The sequence below is a fragment of the Rhincodon typus genome, chromosome 28, assembly GCF_021869965.1.
Source record: "Rhincodon typus isolate 14 chromosome 28, sRhiTyp1.1, whole genome shotgun sequence".
NCBI classification, from domain to species: Eukaryota; Metazoa; Chordata; class Chondrichthyes; order Orectolobiformes; family Rhincodontidae; genus Rhincodon; species Rhincodon typus.
The window spans coordinates 40,966,549-40,983,027 of NC_063359.1; the positions used below are offsets into that span (position 1 = coordinate 40,966,549).

General features: G+C 43.2%; 2 protein-coding genes across 6 annotated transcripts in view; one reads left to right on the forward strand and one right to left on the reverse strand.

Annotated features, from left to right (window-relative positions):
- Nucleotides 1–5,007, forward strand: part of slc2a6 (solute carrier family 2 member 6) — a 45,578-nt gene extending 40,571 nt beyond the window's left edge. For 3 of the 4 annotated variants that reach the window (XM_048613847.1, XM_048613846.1, XM_048613848.1), the window contains 4 exons: nt 75–183; nt 1,096–1,287; nt 2,364–2,509; nt 4,001–4,879. In XM_048613847.1, coding sequence (XP_048469804.1) covers nt 75–183; nt 1,096–1,287; nt 2,364–2,509; nt 4,001–4,153 — 600 coding nt within the window. In that variant the 3' untranslated portion in view covers nt 4,154–4,879. Of the gene's footprint in view, nt 1–74; nt 184–1,095; nt 1,288–2,363; nt 2,510–4,000 lie in introns of all 4 variants that reach the window. The other variant, XM_048613849.1, reaches the window with a different exon arrangement.
- A 329-nt stretch (nt 5,008–5,336) lies between these two features.
- The window catches only part of cacfd1 (calcium channel flower domain containing 1), an 11,547-nt gene continuing 404 nt past the window's right edge, over nt 5,337–16,479 (reverse strand). The window contains exons 2-5 of one of the 2 annotated variants that reach the window (XM_020517455.2): nt 14,002–14,074; nt 12,591–12,716; nt 12,238–12,345; nt 5,337–9,974 (exon numbers count right to left, since the gene is read on the reverse strand). In XM_020517455.2, coding sequence (XP_020373044.1) covers nt 9,878–9,974; nt 12,238–12,345; nt 12,591–12,716; nt 14,002–14,074 — 404 coding nt within the window. In that variant the 3' untranslated portion in view covers nt 5,337–9,877. Of the gene's footprint in view, nt 9,975–11,129; nt 11,557–12,237; nt 12,346–12,590; nt 12,717–14,001; nt 14,075–16,479 lie in introns of those variants that run through there. The other variant, XM_048613851.1, reaches the window with a different exon arrangement.

Sequence of the window (16,479 nt, forward strand, 5' to 3'; positions counted from 1 at the left end):
CCCACCATCTTTCTCTCTCCCCTCTATCTCCTTCTCCCTCCCCTCACACACTAATGGAAGGTCTTTTTCATTAGGCAGGACGTTATGATGCTGTGCCTGTGGGGGTTGTTCGATTCTTCTCTGTCTTGTTAGCTGCCTGGCTAATGGACAAAGCTGGAAGACGGAGACTTCTCTTTGTCTCAGGTACAGTAAGGCTGGAGCTTCAGCCAAACAGAATGGAAGGGCCTGCTGTTCCTCAGTGACTTAGCAATCAGCACAGAATGGGAATGAGGGATCCCAGATCCCACCACTGAGATAATGTGCAGTTGGTGGGAGAGGGATGGAATGCACTAAAATTGGTTTTAACTTCTTTGGGGTTAGGTCAAAGGGAAATCAGCTGGAACTCCTGCTCCTGAGCACTATCCTGATGGCACTGTGAGACAGGACGAGACTCAGCTGTGATGACTCCCAATGTCAATCAGCTGCCAATGAGACAGAAGGTAGCACAGTCAGACTCTGTGATTCTGCTGTTCCGAGGACAGGCTGGGGTTCGGGTCCTGACATTCTGCACAATTTCCATTGCAAACCAGTCACAAAAACTTCCTAACTCCCATTGGAAAGACCAGCCCGTTAATATACTGCCCACAGCTGCCAGACTCTGAGCCCAATTCTGTGGATGTTCTGACAATCAGTGAATGTTGGGATTCTGCATTTGAAATAATTCTCAATGTTTGCACATTGTTGGAAAGGCCATTGCTATTTGTCCTGAACCATTGGTGTTTGTACAAACTGAGTGGTCACTGGAGAGAGTAGCTGAAAGGCAACCACACTGGAATGGGACTGGAGTCACATGGAGGCCATTTCTTATCCTGAAGGATACACAAGGCCCAGTGATTTTATGAAAACCTGATTGCTTCAGGGTCATGATTCCCGTTTGTTAATCAGAACCCTAGTTCATAAACTCACCATGGTGATATCCTTTGGGTTATTAATCCAGAAATGTACCCAGAAAACTGCCTGTAGCTGGTTCCATCCACATCCCCATCATTGAGAGTGAAACCTCCCACCCCAACCCACCAAGGAAACTGACCTTTTATTTCCTCCTCCTCCTACCAGGTATAATCATGTCCATCTCAATGTTGAGTCTCGGAGTCTACGTCAAAGTGAGTGAATTAAAACATAATCAAACCAGCACCAATATGCCCTTTGAGAACACAGCCCATTTAACAGCTGAGCATCTACTTCAACACAAAACGACAGAATGGTCAACCATCATTCCCCTCATCAGTGTCATGGTTTTCATTTTTGGTAAGTTCAACTGGGAGTGATTGATAGAGATAGTATAGAGAGAGCTTTACTTTGTATCTAACTGCACGCTGTCTCTGTCCTGGAAGTGTTTGATGGGGGAACAGTGAAGAGTGAATCTTCTCACCTTTCACCCAATGCAAGCATAATCTCCCCTAGAACTGTGCACAGCAATCCAGGTGCAATGTCCTCAAGGCCTGCTGTGTTATCCCAAGGATTCCTGCTTTTATGTTCCATTTCTCACTCAATAAGGATCAACGATCCATCTGCATTCCTAAATATTTGCTGCACATCAAAACTGGTAACTAAGATAATGCAGTGTGGAGCTGGAGGAACACATCAGGCCAGGCAGCATCAGAGGAGTAGGAAAGCTGATGTTTCAGGTTGGGACCCTTCCTTAGAAACTTTCTGATTTTCTGAATAAGGGTCCCAACCCGAAATGTCAGCATTCCTGCTCCTCTGATGCTGCCTGGCCTGCCGTGTTCCTGCAGCTCCACACTGTGTTATCTCCGACTCCAGCATCGGCAGTTCTTACTATTTCAAACTGGTAACTAGCTTTTCTTTTAAAAAAAATGATACCTCAGGACAGTCCGATCCTTCTGCTCTTCAGAGTTGTGTAGACTGCCTCACTTGATCTATTTAAATAACAAGCTGATTTATTTATTCTTCCTGCCAAAGTCGACAAGTGTAAATGTTTCTGAATTTTTGCCGAATTCCTGAACCTATTTATTTCCCCTTACAGACTCTTTACATTCTCTTCAGAACTTACTTTCCTACCAATCTTGGTGACACAAGCAAATGTAGGATGGCCATTCATTTGTGTTATTAATAAGTAGTTGGGACTCTAGCACGTATCACTGCTGTAATCTTACAGTTTGCTAATATATAATCTCCTGTTAGCCAATCTTCATCCATGTTAATATATCCTCCCCAGTATCTGAGCTCTTATCTTGCACAGTAACCTTTTAATTGTGGATTTAGTAAATGATCTTTAGTTTGAAGCCTTTTGTCAGTGCATTGGGTTTGTTAACTGCCTCCATGTGGTTGAACTCTTCCCCCCCCTTGACCCCTACATACAGGCTATGCCTTCGGCTGGGGACCAATCACCTGGCTGATGATGTCGGAGATCCTTCCACTCAAAATCCGCGGGTTCGCATCGGGCGTATGTGTGTCTGTCAGTTGGATCACAGCCTTCATCTTAACAGAATTCTTCTTACAAGTGAAGGTTAACACGTTTTTCACTGTCTACACTTTCCCCCCAGTGCCTGATTTATTTTCTTGCTCAGAATTAGCCAAAGGTTTACTCCATCTACATTTTCATTACCTCTTCTGGGAGATGACATGACTGTTTGTGTAAGGATAGACACGGAAAATAAGAACAGGAGTAGGCCATTCTACTCTTCCAGCCTGCTGTCCCATTGCATATGATCACGGCTGACCATCCAAATCCTGTTCCCACTTTCTCCCTGTACTCTTTGATCTCTTTAGCCTAAAGAACTCTAACTCCTTCCTGAAAACATTCAATGTTTTGGCCTCACCTGATCTCTGCAATGGAAAATCCCACAGGCTCCCCACTCTCTGGGCGAAAACATTTCTCCTCATCCCAGTGCTTTATACTTTAGACTATGACCCCTGGTTCTGGACTTCCCAATCATCAGGAACATCCTTCCTGCGTTTACCCTGTTTAATCTTGTTACAACGTTATAGATTTCTGTAAGATCCCCCTCCATTCTTCTAAACTCCAGCAAACATAGTCCTAACTGATCCAGCCTACCAGTGCGGTAGGATGTAGGATGGAAGAGACTATTCAACCTTACAAGCCTGCTGTTTTTCAACTATATGACAACTGATCTGTAATTCAGACCCGTTTTCTCACCTCTCCTCCAGATCCCTCATTCCTGCAAAGCCAACAAAAATTTATCAATATTAGTCATGAAAGTGGCAATTGACCTCAGCTCAACAGTACTTTGGGGGGAGTTTCACATTTCAATCCCTTTTAGGTGAAGGATTGCTTTCTAACATCACCCTGGCTCATGTTTTAGGGCTCTGCATCTCTTGTCCTGGACTTCCCTTACAGGAAATACTTTGCCACCCCAATTAAGTCCCAGCTCAATTAGATCACCTTTCAAACCTATACTCTCAAGATAATGACAATGACAATCTCCTCTCTGCAAGCTACCAGAGTGCTATCAGCATCAAGTGTGGCTTACTTTGCTCAGCCAGAAACTTGTGGGTTCGCATCCCACTCGAGACTTGACAACGTGATAAAGGGGGACATGCCTGGTGCATTTCTGAGGGAGTGCTGCTCGGCTGTAGAGGTGCTGCCTCTCAGATGAGATGTGGGATCAATGTGAAAGCTGTGCACTCAGCTGGATGTGAAAGACTCAATGGTGCTATTTCAAAGATGAAAAGATCTGGCCAACATTCATCCTTCATTCCAAAGGGGTTATTTTATGATCAAAACATTACTGTTTGTGGGATCCTGCTATGTATATTTGGGCACTATTTCCCACATTGCAGCTGTTACTTCACTTTTCTGTAAATGACAATGAACTTCACAAATGAAGTTGTGGAAGTCTTTCTTTCTAATGTTCAGTCTTTTGCTCTTTCAATCTGCTCACCGGACTTGAGGGTTAAACGTTGTGATCACTAGCTTTCATACAAGCTGTAGACAGGAGCAAAGACAGAACTTTAAACCTTTTCTTTTCTTTTTCAGCATACCTTTGGACTTGCTGTTCCTTTCCTGTTCTTCTGTGCCATATCCATCCTGGGGATAATATTTACCGCTTTCTGTATTCCTGAAACAAGGAGGAGGACCTTGGAACAAATTCAAGACTCTTTCCAGAATCCGAGAGCACTTGGTTGTTGAGACCAACTGACAAGGCAAACAGACTTTGATTAGCTAAACAAAGTCCTACCATTAAGCCTCCTCATTGCTCACTGAAGCTATGAGGACAGACTAATCCTGCTGTACGATGATTTTATTTAACACTTTCAGATGGTTCAGAGGCAAACGTAGATATCCATTCCCATGTCTCTCCATTGCCCCCATCAAACACTCCTGGGACAGGGACAGCACAGAATTATATACAGATTAAAGCTCTTTCTACACTTTCCCAAGCACTCCCAGGACAGGGGCAGCTCATGGTCAGATGCAAAGTAAAGTTCCTTCTACACTGTCCCCCATCAAACCCTCCCAGGATTCGGACAGCAGTGTTAGATACAGAGTAAAGCTTTCTCTAGACTGTCCCCATCAAACGCTCCTGGGACAGGGGCAGCATTGGGTTAGGTACAGAGTAAAGGCCTCCCTACACTGTCTTCAAACGTTCCCAGGTTGGGTAACATTAGAGAAAAACTTCTGGAACAGTTCATATTCTCCAGTGAGACAATTCCAAAACCTGTGAAGGGAACAGATGTGATGGTTTGAATAGTCCTTTCTCCTTCGGTGACATTTCACTGAAGTTAGACAAAGGCTTTGACAATGTCAAACCACAGCTAGTATTTATACAACTTCACATCTGCTGCTGAACAATAGTCTTTGATAATAAGGTTGTTTAAAAGGTTGCATTCATAAATGTACTTAACTGTAACAAAACTTGCACTTCTGAAAATTGCACAAGTTTACATGTTTGTAAATATACAGAGAATCCTTTCTGCAGGAAATTCTCGTTTATACGTAACAGTGTGAATTACTGTTGCAAAATTAAATATAATTGAAGAAAATCCCCAAGTTCTCACTCTGCAGTCCATTTAATACTCTGCACCAGAATGTAATCATAAGTTCTATATAAAGAATAATGGATACACAGGAATGAGTTACAGACTGGAATCTAAATCGAGGGTTTTGGGGTGGGGGGGGCAGAATTTAGATAAATAACAGATCCCTGGAAGTAAGTTACAGAATGGGATTAAATCCAGTTGAGTGACTCTGTCTTCTGGTATAACTGATACCTTCCTTTTCTCTTTTTAACAATTAATCCTTCTGTTGTATCCCAGTTACATTTTGATGATAGAAAATCCACTTCCAAAAAGACAAGACAGAGAGTAAAAGATAGCAAGAACCGAAAACCCTTTTTATTTCACAGTACATGGTCAGAAATTTGTGCTTCTACAAAAACAGACATTTAAATTATTGAGGATAAAGTGCAAAATCAAGTTCAGCCCCTTCAGAGACGGAGTGAAAGCTCTAGCACACAGCTCCCTCTCAGTTACTGTGTGGCAACCAGAATATGTAACAACAGGGAAATATCCCGGAGCTGCTCCCATTTTTCCTAGTGACATGGAACAAACCTGTTTGTGCACAAGGTTTTCCAACACAATTCCTTTGTAAACTCTGCTGGAAATGACAGCAGCATTGGGGAATTTCATTGCATGATGTTTCAATTACTTAGTTTCACAGATGCCAATATCCCCAGACTGTATTCTAACCAAAAGTCATTTTTAAACAAGGCCCACCACTCCTAGTCTCAACACTATACCTCAATGCAAGAGTCAGACACTGCAACTGTCACTCCCACCTTATAAAAGATTCACCCTCATATCCAATCCCAACTTCTGCTCAGGAATCAGACAAACTCACATCAAACTCCCTGGAAAGTTGCAGTGTCTTTGCTCTTTTAGACATTTTATAAAGGACACAGAATATAACAAGTCTAATTTAAATAAGATAACTAGCTAAGGACATTAAACCTTTATAAATAAGCAATAATTCACAAAGATTGATCTTCTCCTAAGTGAGAAGTACAATGGTCAGGCAGTGTTGCCAGTATAACTTAGCAAGGTGTGATTCAATCCTATCTCTTTCTAGCCATCACTTTGGCTAATATTCTCGCCACCAGACCTGAAAGTACAGCCTCTCAGGGGCAAGCACTAAAATGCATCCCAGTCCCTCAGCCTAATGTTTACTTCTCACAAGGAGTTTCACCATGAGCATCGGTGGGATATTACAAACCACTCGGAGAGGAACATCAATTACAACTACCCCCAGTCAATATCCACACACATGCCAAAGGTTTCAGCAACAGGAACCTCTGGGGGATTATCAGCCCTCTCTAGCTCAGGGACATTACTTGGATCTCTCGCTATTGACCAACAGAGACTGGTTAGCTCACGACACATGCAATTGAAGAACATCCTGGCAAGGTCTCTAAATTAATCACAGGGATTGCTCTCTTCAGATAAATTCCTGTTGCAACACCTGAACGATAATGTTACACCATAAAGTAAGGAGAGTTCACCAACAAAGATTTACAACTAGCGACATAGGAGATTCCCCAGTCCAGATTAGAGTCTGCAGGTGTGTTAGTGATGGGATAACTGCATCGTTGTTCAAATTCAGAGGCACTACCAACAAGACTAGCACCCAGTGAATAAATAGACTATAAAATTCAAGAGGTAATGAGGAGTTCATATAAAATCTTAAGACTCAAGTTAAACAAATGTTCCATAGGGAGCTTCACTTTACAGGAAAGATATTGATGTTTCAGAGAATGGACAGCAATGGACATCAGGATATTAGTTCTGAGGAAATGCCAATACAAGGTCTACAACATTGGGATTTCTTGTTAGACATGGAGGTCACAGAGTGATAGGACAAAGTATGGGGCAGAGTTGCCAAGTTTGTTCCAATAATAGATTTTATCTCACACTCACAACCCTAAGAGAATCAGGTGATAAGACAGCAGAAACTTCTCCCCAGAATACTGCAGAGCTGGGGCATTCACTCCCAGGGGCTATAGCTCACACCTAAGAGCGTTCAAAATTAGATCGGAGGATGGGGTGAAGGAAACGGGAGGCAACAGGAGACAGGGGGAGTATGAATCACAAAAACCTATGAATTGGCGGGGAGGGTGGTTTCTGGCCAACTGAGCCAAAGGCAGCCACCAGTCTGATCCTGCTATGGTTGAATAGCCCTAATTGGTTACAGCACTTCAAGGGCATTTCCAAACATATTTTAACTGTAAATCAGACCCTTCTGAGAGAGGGTCACTCGACCCAAAACGTTAACTTTGATTTCTCTTCACAGGTGCTGCTAGATCTGCTGAGCTTTTCCAGCAACTTCTATTTTTGTTTCTGATTTACAGCATTCACAGTTTTTTAGGTTTTTATATTTTATGTGTTAGGAGGGTTTCTGCCTTCACCACCTTTCAAGCAGGGAGTTCCTGATCTAAATACCCAATGAAAATATTTCCCCTTGAATCTCCCTACCCCAAGTCTATGGCCACTGATTCTGGATGTCAGAACCATTTGCTCAGTAAGAAGCAATACAAACAGACTGAAGCTGAATGCCTCAGTCCATACTGTACATAAATAGTATGCTGTCCACACAAAGTTACTGAACATTAAAATCTTTTCCCACCGATTGAGCCGAAAGAGCAGTGCTGCTGTATGCTTACTCCTTGCAACCTTGCACTATACTGCATTGTGGAACTTTACATTTTGACAATTCACTCCCACACTCATCCTGTGGGTAAACCTCTAGATAGAGCACCAATATAGCATAGTCATAAATTGTTGAACACAGTCCTTGGAACCCAGCCATTTTCAACTTCAAACCACACAAAGTACATTCTCTTACATTAACTCGCTCCAAGTGTGTCCAATGCAGATCCCCAAACGCCTTGGAGGAATTAACCCACATAACTCAAATCACAGCATATATGAATGTTTGTTCATCTCCTCATTGGAAGCTAAATTCATAAATCTCATTACAAAGGGATGCTATACTATCCGGCAGAATCCTCAGTTAGATCATGCCAAAGCTGTGGGGTCTGTGGCGGATGTGGTACAGCACAGCAGCCTGTATGTAGTCACAGCTTTTGACAAACAGCCCAAGGTGCTTCACCAAAGTAACTAAGTAGTGCAACAGCAGGAAAATCTCCTGGAGTTTCTAAACGTCACAGCGATCCCACCCCACAGAAGAGAAGCTTCAACTTGCTCTGGGAATCCAACTCACAGACTAAATTGTATTTGATTGGAAAAGCCAAATGATGTCTCATCAGGCTGTCACAGATCACATGTTAGGTTCAGCAAGGATTTATCTCTCCCTTTGCAATAGCACCTTGTATAATCAAAACATTTGCATATACAATTTCAGGTACCACAGTCAGGGATTGGGACTAGGCATGAGTTTGTACAACTCAAACTAGAACAGGCAGAATAAACTCCACCCTGTCTCTGGTCTGGGTCCTGGCCTCACACTCAGAAGGACCAAAACAAATTATCCAGCAGAGGTTAAAGAGTGAATTATTCATTTGCTGACCATTTCAGCAGATAGTGTCGGAGCCTTGATTGCAACTCCGTGCCGGAATCTTTCTCAATTTACAGTTCACAGCCCTTCCTTCATCATTCCCACTGATGCTTAAAGTCCCCTCCAGATTAGAAACAGAATTTGTCACGTGTACTCAAGTACAGGAATATATGAGTCCAGTGAAAAGGGTACAAAGTCACCATTCTCATTCAGTGTAACTGAAAACACAGCACTATAGTGTTGATAAGGCAGAATATGTTTGCCCTTTGGGGAAGTGCCCTGCCGATCTGGGTTAGATTCAATTTTAGCTGGTGATTCAGATTCTCAATACAACTCCAGCCTCTCCTATTTATAGTGAGGAAGCTACAGGTTGCAAACAAGGCAGTCTCTGAATGAAAACTTTTTATTTATTCTTTCGTAGGATGTGGACATCACGGGCAAACCCAGCATTTGTTGCTTGCTGGGCCATTTCAAAGGGCAGTTAGGAGCCAACCACCGTGCAGTGGGTCTGGAGTCACATGCAGGCTAGACCAGGTAAGGATGGCAGAATTCCCTCCCTGAAGGACATTAGTGAACCAGACAACAGATGATTGTGACAATCAACGATAGTGTCATGGTCCTCATCACTGAGATTAGTTTTCAATTTATCAAATTTAAATTCCCCTAGCTAAAATGATGGATTTGAACCGATAATTCAGAACATTAGCCTGTGCCTCTAGTTTGCTAGCTCAATGACAATCCCACTACACCACTTCTCCCCAACTGCGATAATATTGTGCAACTGTCCCCAGTGGAAGAGTGGGTGCGGGTGTAGTAGAGAGAGTAATCCCAGTATATTTTTCAATGACAGCCCTCTCAATCCCAGATTTAAAAGAACTGGGAAGAGCAGACCATATTAAATTGTGCTTTAGATAGCAGCAGTACGATGTCAGCTCTGACTTGAATCCCATCAACGCTGTAATACAATGGACACTGCAGACAGTGCAAGGCTCCTGGCAACGGTGATCAGAATCTGTCCAAGTCAAGTCTGCTCCAATTGCATCTGCTGCACTCAATGTAAAAAAACCCACCAACTTGGAGTGATTTACAGTCAGTAATGGAATTAACCAGAGCTCCAAACATAACCCATATGATTGAGACAAATGTACAAAAACCATCAGATTTAAAGAGAGCTGGCAGCTGCTGTCTAATTGAACAGTCAACTGCACATTGAGAGCAAAGAGGGAACCTGCTCCGGAGCTCATCCCTCTTCATACTGCATAGATTAAACATACATCAATGTTGAAAAGGCTGTGTCAGTTTGTTAACCCACTGTTGTACAGTTGAAAACAGATCACGGTCTTTTTATTGTTCCGCTGTCTCGCCATGGAGCATTCCCGACTGTTTCTCCTCATCGGCCGCTCTTCTGTCCTGGAGCCTGGCATAGGAAACAGCATCGCCCCTTTGGGAGTGGAGGGTGGGAGACAGAGACGGGTGGGGTGAGGGAGCAGCATTAGCAAATGTCCAGAACAAAAAAACAACTTACAAATTCAGTTTAACATGGAGCTCAGGGATTGATGTACCTGCAGTACTCGACTGGCTTCTCAGTTTATAAAGACCACAGTTTCAATGGTTTTTTTTTTTTTTAAATTCAATTAGTACAAGAAAGGTTACACTTGTTGAGGCAACTATGTCCTGTTCTTTGTTGTCTTCACTAAACATCAATAGCTACCCCCAATCAGGCTGTTCAGCCCATTGTGCCTGTGCTAGCTCTGAGAGCCACCCAGTTAGCATTAGTCTGCCCTACTCTTTCTACACAGCTCTGCAAACCGCTCTTTTCCAGGATTTCTTCAATTCCCTTTGGAAAGTTCCAGTTGAACCTGCTTCCAGCTGCTTTCAGACAGCACGCTCCAGATCACAACATCTGTATCAAAAATATTCACAACCTCCCAACCACATCCCTTCTAGTTCTACAGACAATTATTATTAATGTGTCCCTCCGGTTATCAATCCTTCTGCCTAGAATTAATTTCTCATTTACTCTAGAAAACCCTTAATAATTCTGGACACATCTGTTAGATCTTCACAATCCTCGCTGTGTCAAGTATAGCAACCTCAGCCTCTGCACATACATTAATGGAAAACCATGCTATCTCTGGAACTATTTGCATAAATCTCCCCTCTCTAATATCCTGACAACATCCAAAACTGCACTGTGCAGAATCATGACAATCCTCCAGCTGGGGACAGAGAGTTTTAAAGTTTTGGGGTTTTAATCTAATTTCCATTGATAGCTTGTACCTGAGGAAAGTCAACGGGAGGGAACTAGACAATTCACCATCAACTAAAGATGAATTTGTATTATCATACCACAGGACAGAAAAATAAGTCACTTTCTGACACTATACGTGGGTGGCCCAGGCGAAGCGAACAGTAGATTATTAAAGAGGAACAGCATTGTAACCAACTTTATCCTGTTCTAACTCAGAACACAAACACAGGCGAAAGCTGGTAAATCAGTTCAAAACAACAAACAAGTCAGTGTCAAACAGCATTTTGGCAAAGGGGTGACTGATAGCTCTATATCAGCCAATGAGTCATAAAACACAACAGAACGAAACAGTCTTGCGTTTTTATTATTCTTTCATGGGTAGTGTGTCTTATTGGCTAAGTGGTATTTATTGCCAACTCCAATTGCTTGAGATTGTGGTGACAAGCTGCTTTCTTGAACCACTGCAGTCCACAGCTTGCATGGTCTACCTTAAAAGCCCAACGCAGCAAACGGATTTAAACAAAGTTGTACAAACTGCGACAAACTGAAAAAATGTTTAAAGCTGCCAAGTCCCAGGTAAAAACATGACCATTTCTCCAATGAAATTCTGAGAGCAACAGTCAGAATAAAAATGACCTGCAGAAAAATCAATCCCAGGCATTCGAGGCACTGCAGTCTCTAGCACAAGCGAATGGAAGTGACAATTCTCTCCTTTGTTCTGGGTTCCTAGTCTCCTTTTTCTGCATCTGAGGAAAGGCTGAGGGACTTGAGGCTGTTTTCGTTAGAGAGAAGAAGGTTAAGAGGTGACTTAATAGAGACATACAAGATGATCAGAGGATTAGATAGGGTGGATAGCGAGAGCCTTTTTCCTCGGATGGGACATAGCTTTAAATTGAGGGATGATAGATATAGGACAGATGTCAGAGGTAGGTTCTTTACTCAGAGAGTAGTAAGGGCGTGGAATGCCCTGCCTGCAACAGTAGTAGACTCGCCAACTTTAAGGGCATTTAAATGGTCATTGGATAAACATATGGATGATAATGGAATAGTGTAGGTTAGATGGGCTTCAGATTGGTTTCACAGGTCGGCGCAACATCGAGGGCCGAAGGGCCTGTACTGCGCTGTAATGTTCTATGTTCTATGTTCTCCCTTTCCTACACCTTCTCCCCACTCAAGGTAGCATTTTTGTTTAAACTCACGAATCCATGCAATCTCCACATGACGGTGTCAGTATGTAACCCTGGCCTCCCCAGTGGGTCATTAACCAATTAGTCAGACATGGACAGCTAGGGGCTTCCTCCCTCAGCTCTTTCAGCAGATTTTCAGCACATGTTAACCAAAGTCAGTCAGTTTAAGGATTACACGTTCTGTGACAACCAACACTGCCAAGCTGCCTGACTTTAAAAGCACCAAATGATACATTGCTCACCACTGACATATCATGAAAACTCACTTTTTACCAAGAGATGCGAGTCCATAAAGCACACCTGATGCAAAAGCAATTGCATTCCCAAACAGCGTAGTGATTGAAAATCTCAGGAATATTGGGAAAATCGCCATCCTGTGGGGAAAACAGATATCTCAGATACTACTTGCATCCGTCACAAGAAAGTGACAACAAACTGGCAGAATTATTTGCAAAGCATGCGATTATTGGTCGTCGTCAACTGTGGAGCAACATCGTAAAACCTGCTGCTGTCCTCAACTAACATAATCCCCAGCCACAAACAGGGGCATTACAGCTCTGCTACATCATGGACTGACACTCACCATGACCAGTGTGAGCCATGTACACTCCATGCTTACCCGCAGTAGAAGATTGCTTTCTGCCAATATCGGAGTTTATCAGCCCTCGCTGACACAGCATTTGCAAACTCAATAAACTGGCAGCAAAACGGAGCTTCACAGAGGAAAAGGACAAACGCATTCAGCCTGCATATGAAAGTTAAAAAAAAAGTGTGACTACAGGCTGGAGAACACACTGTAACTGGCCACCAAAACAGGCTGCTTTAGATCACAACTCAAGATTAGACTCAATGGGGAGAACACAAATCCCACAGGGAATTGAACATCACAGACATTTAAGGGAAAGTTAGAAGGGGAGGTGTTAGTGAAGTGGCAATGTCCTGGTGACCTGGATTCAAATCCCAGAATGGCTGGTGGTGTAATCTGAATTCAATAAAGTTTGGAATTAAAAGTTAAGGCAAAATTAGAGGGCTCTTGTGGTAGTGTTCTTATCTCTGAGCCAGGAGACCTACTTTGGGTCTCACTTGCCCCAGAAGTGTGTAAAAACATCTCTGAGCAACTTGATTAGAAAATAAAGGAAAATTTGAAAAGGGCAGAGATCATTCGGACAGGGTGAGATGGAGGAGGATGGGATGGTATCCACATATAAAAGTGTATAAGCAGCAACAAGAACCAGGTGGGCCCCAAGCCCTGTGCTGTGGGTACAGGTATTAGGAAGAAAATACCTGCCTGCCCAAAAGATTGAGGTGGCTTGGAATAATTCATCTGCGTGTAGATGACACTCGTGGTGCAGCTAGATGCTGAGCTGGGAGTCAGGTCACTGCCTGCGGTTTACCACTCTCTTACACTCACAGCAAGTCCTTGTTGGAACAGCTGCAAGGTTCACTGAAACACTGCCTCCCTGAGGGGTAAAGAAACGCTCCCTGTCAGTGTTCATTGCTGCATTACCTAGGCAATAACCTCTCTGCCGGGGGCTACACTGTTCAGGAAGTAAACCAGGTAAAGTCTGGGAAAGGATACAATATCACACTACTGCTCAAATTGATCCTTTAAATCTTTATAAAGACTTAAAAAATCTATTTTAAATGGGTTTCAGTCAGAAAGTAGTGGCTCAGGATTAAAGCTTAGGACTGTGGGGAGATGTGGAGAGGACTTGAGCAGGATCCAGTTAGTAAAGTGTGTGGACTGAGCTATTCAGAGCAATAGCTGCAGTGGGAAAGAAAGATTATAGCAGCAGGGGAGCACAGTTTTGAGGAAGTTTGGGAATTTGAAGGAATTAAGACTGAATCAATTACCCAGCCGTTTCTGCTCCAGGCCAGCAGCCAATGTAATTCAGCCAGGGGACTAATCTAAAATGGTTTTTAACTAAAGCAAGGTAGATATTGGAGAGCTGACACACAAACACTGGAAACAGGACAATTTGAAAATGTGTTTTTGAGAATCACAGAACAGCTTCTACTCAATTACTTACACCATCCAGACCCCAGCTGCAATGTTGAGGGGATCGATGGTTACACAGTTCCAAAGGCCAGCGACTGCACATGCTGCAAAACCAGACAGAGAAAGATTGCTTCAGTACTGGCACCAATGACACACCAGAAATCTCAACATACCCATCAGTCCAGGCAATTTTCCTTTCTGCCTCCTTAGAGTCTACTTTCAGCACTTTTACTTTTATTCATTCATTCACAGGACATTGACATTGGTCACTGGCTGGGCCAGCATTTATTGCCCATCCCTAATTAACACTCAACCACATTGCTGTGGGTCTGGAGTCACATGTAGTCTGGAGTGGTAAGTACAGCAGATTTCCCTCCCTAAAGATCATTAGTGAACCAGATGAACTTTCCAAACAATTGACAACAGTTTCAGTCACCATTAGACTCTTTCTGCATTGGTCTCCTCCACTCCTTTCACTTTCAGTGACGGTCTAGAATACAGAGTTTCAGTTTTAACAATACTCATCTGAGATCGAGTCACAATGCCTCAGTCTCACCACTAAGATAAATAAGAACTGCGGATGCTGTAAATCAGGAACAAAAATAAAGTTGCTGGAAAAGCTCAACAGGTCTTGCAGCATCTGTGAAGGAAAAACAGAGTTAACGTTTTGGGTCTGGCGACCCTTCCTCAGAACTAAGATAAATGGATTCTGCGCTAACGTTGCTAGTTTTCACCAGTTCACTTCACAAAGGGAGTGAAGTAGAAGGCACACAAATTGCTCTCTTCTCCAAATTAAGCTGTACCCTCTATCAATGCCCAGAAAAATTCAACTGGGACCTGGGATCAAAATTTACAACATAGAAAGGCTATTCAGCCTATCTGCTCCATGCTGGAGTTTCTGCTCCACATAAACCTCCTCACACCCTATCACTCTATCCTTCGATTCTTTTCCCCCTTAGGTTTATCCAGCAAGCCCTGAAATGCATTGTTAGTGCTCAATTCACTATTTGCTGGAGTAGCTAGCTCCACTTCCTCACTACTCTTCTCCTGTGCTGGGAATTCAAAGCAATACCAGGCACTCAATAGATATTTTCTAATCAACCTGCCCAGAGATGCTATTGTGCACTTCTGGAGCAGGTGGGACTTTAACCCAGGCCTCCTAACTCAAAAGTAGTGTCAATACCCCTGCACAAAATATTTTCTGTTAAAACATTCCACATCCTTGATCTGCATTAAGTCAAAAACAAGAGAAAATTTGCAAGTGGGGGAGGTTTATTTTGACTCAGGTATCGTAACTCATCTCTTACTGCATCTGCCTTTAATCAATTAACCTGCTGAATTATAGAAACGGTCCTTGTTAAAAATGCACAACCCACTGGAAGCAGATTATCCTACGTATCAAGTATCAGGAACTCGAATAGCCAGCACCGAGAGCGATAACTTCCATAGCTCCCATTCCATTAGCCACTACCTTATCAAACTGTTCTTTCAATTAGCACAATGTTCTGGTCTCAATGGGTCTACTTCTGCTCCACACGTTATGGTCTAATGCCATATCCTCTTTCAGTGAATTAAATACTTCTACCCTATAGCATCTCAGTATAACTGGAATCTGCATTTCACTGGGGTTCCTGTGTGCACAGACCGGGTCTCTATACTTTTCTGATTTCTGCAGTGTTAGAGGAAAAGAGTAGGAGACAGTGAAAATCATTGTGAAATGGGAAATTCTGAGTACACTGGAGTGATAAACTCCTGACCATGTATCTCACACTGATTGACAGCACCATACTACTAGTAGAAGCAGCTCCAAACTGCAGCAAGGGGACATGCAATGGTGTGAAAGTCAGGTGGAGCACAATGGGTCATGTCACAGCAACTCATTCTCTTCCTCAGTGACTTCCAAAAGTTGGAAATACCCTCAGGTGGCTACACCCTGGAGGAGGTTGTTCCACCCACCATTTGGGTGCTAGCTTTTGGCTAGAAAAAACTAAATCTAATCCCACTACTCAGTTTGTCCCCAACATAAATTTGAGGATATCAGTTAGCAGCCTTTGGACAGGACACAACTGCCATAAGGATCAGATGTTCCGCATCCTGTACAACAACCCTGCTCCCCATTAAATGCATGGACATTAAAAAAAACAGGAGAGGCTCAAACTTGGTCCTCCACTCGATTGGTCCTTGGCTGACATATCTCAACACCATTCACCCACCTTTACTCCACGTCCCTTCACCCCCTAATCCAACAAGACCTCCCAATCTCAGTCTCGAGAACACTGATTGATCCCAACCTCCAGAGCTTGGTAAGGGAGACACTTCCCCATTTTCAATCCAGTCAGAGTGAAGAGGTGCTCTCTGACTTCTCCAGGTACAGCACAGCACAGCTCTCACTGGGAGCTGGGTTTCCCTATGTCATTGATCACCCCTTCCCCCCCCACCCCCCCCCACAGGAAACTCTGCCTGAATCTATAGGCAGCTCCTGGACCGAGAACCGCCCCCCACACCCCCT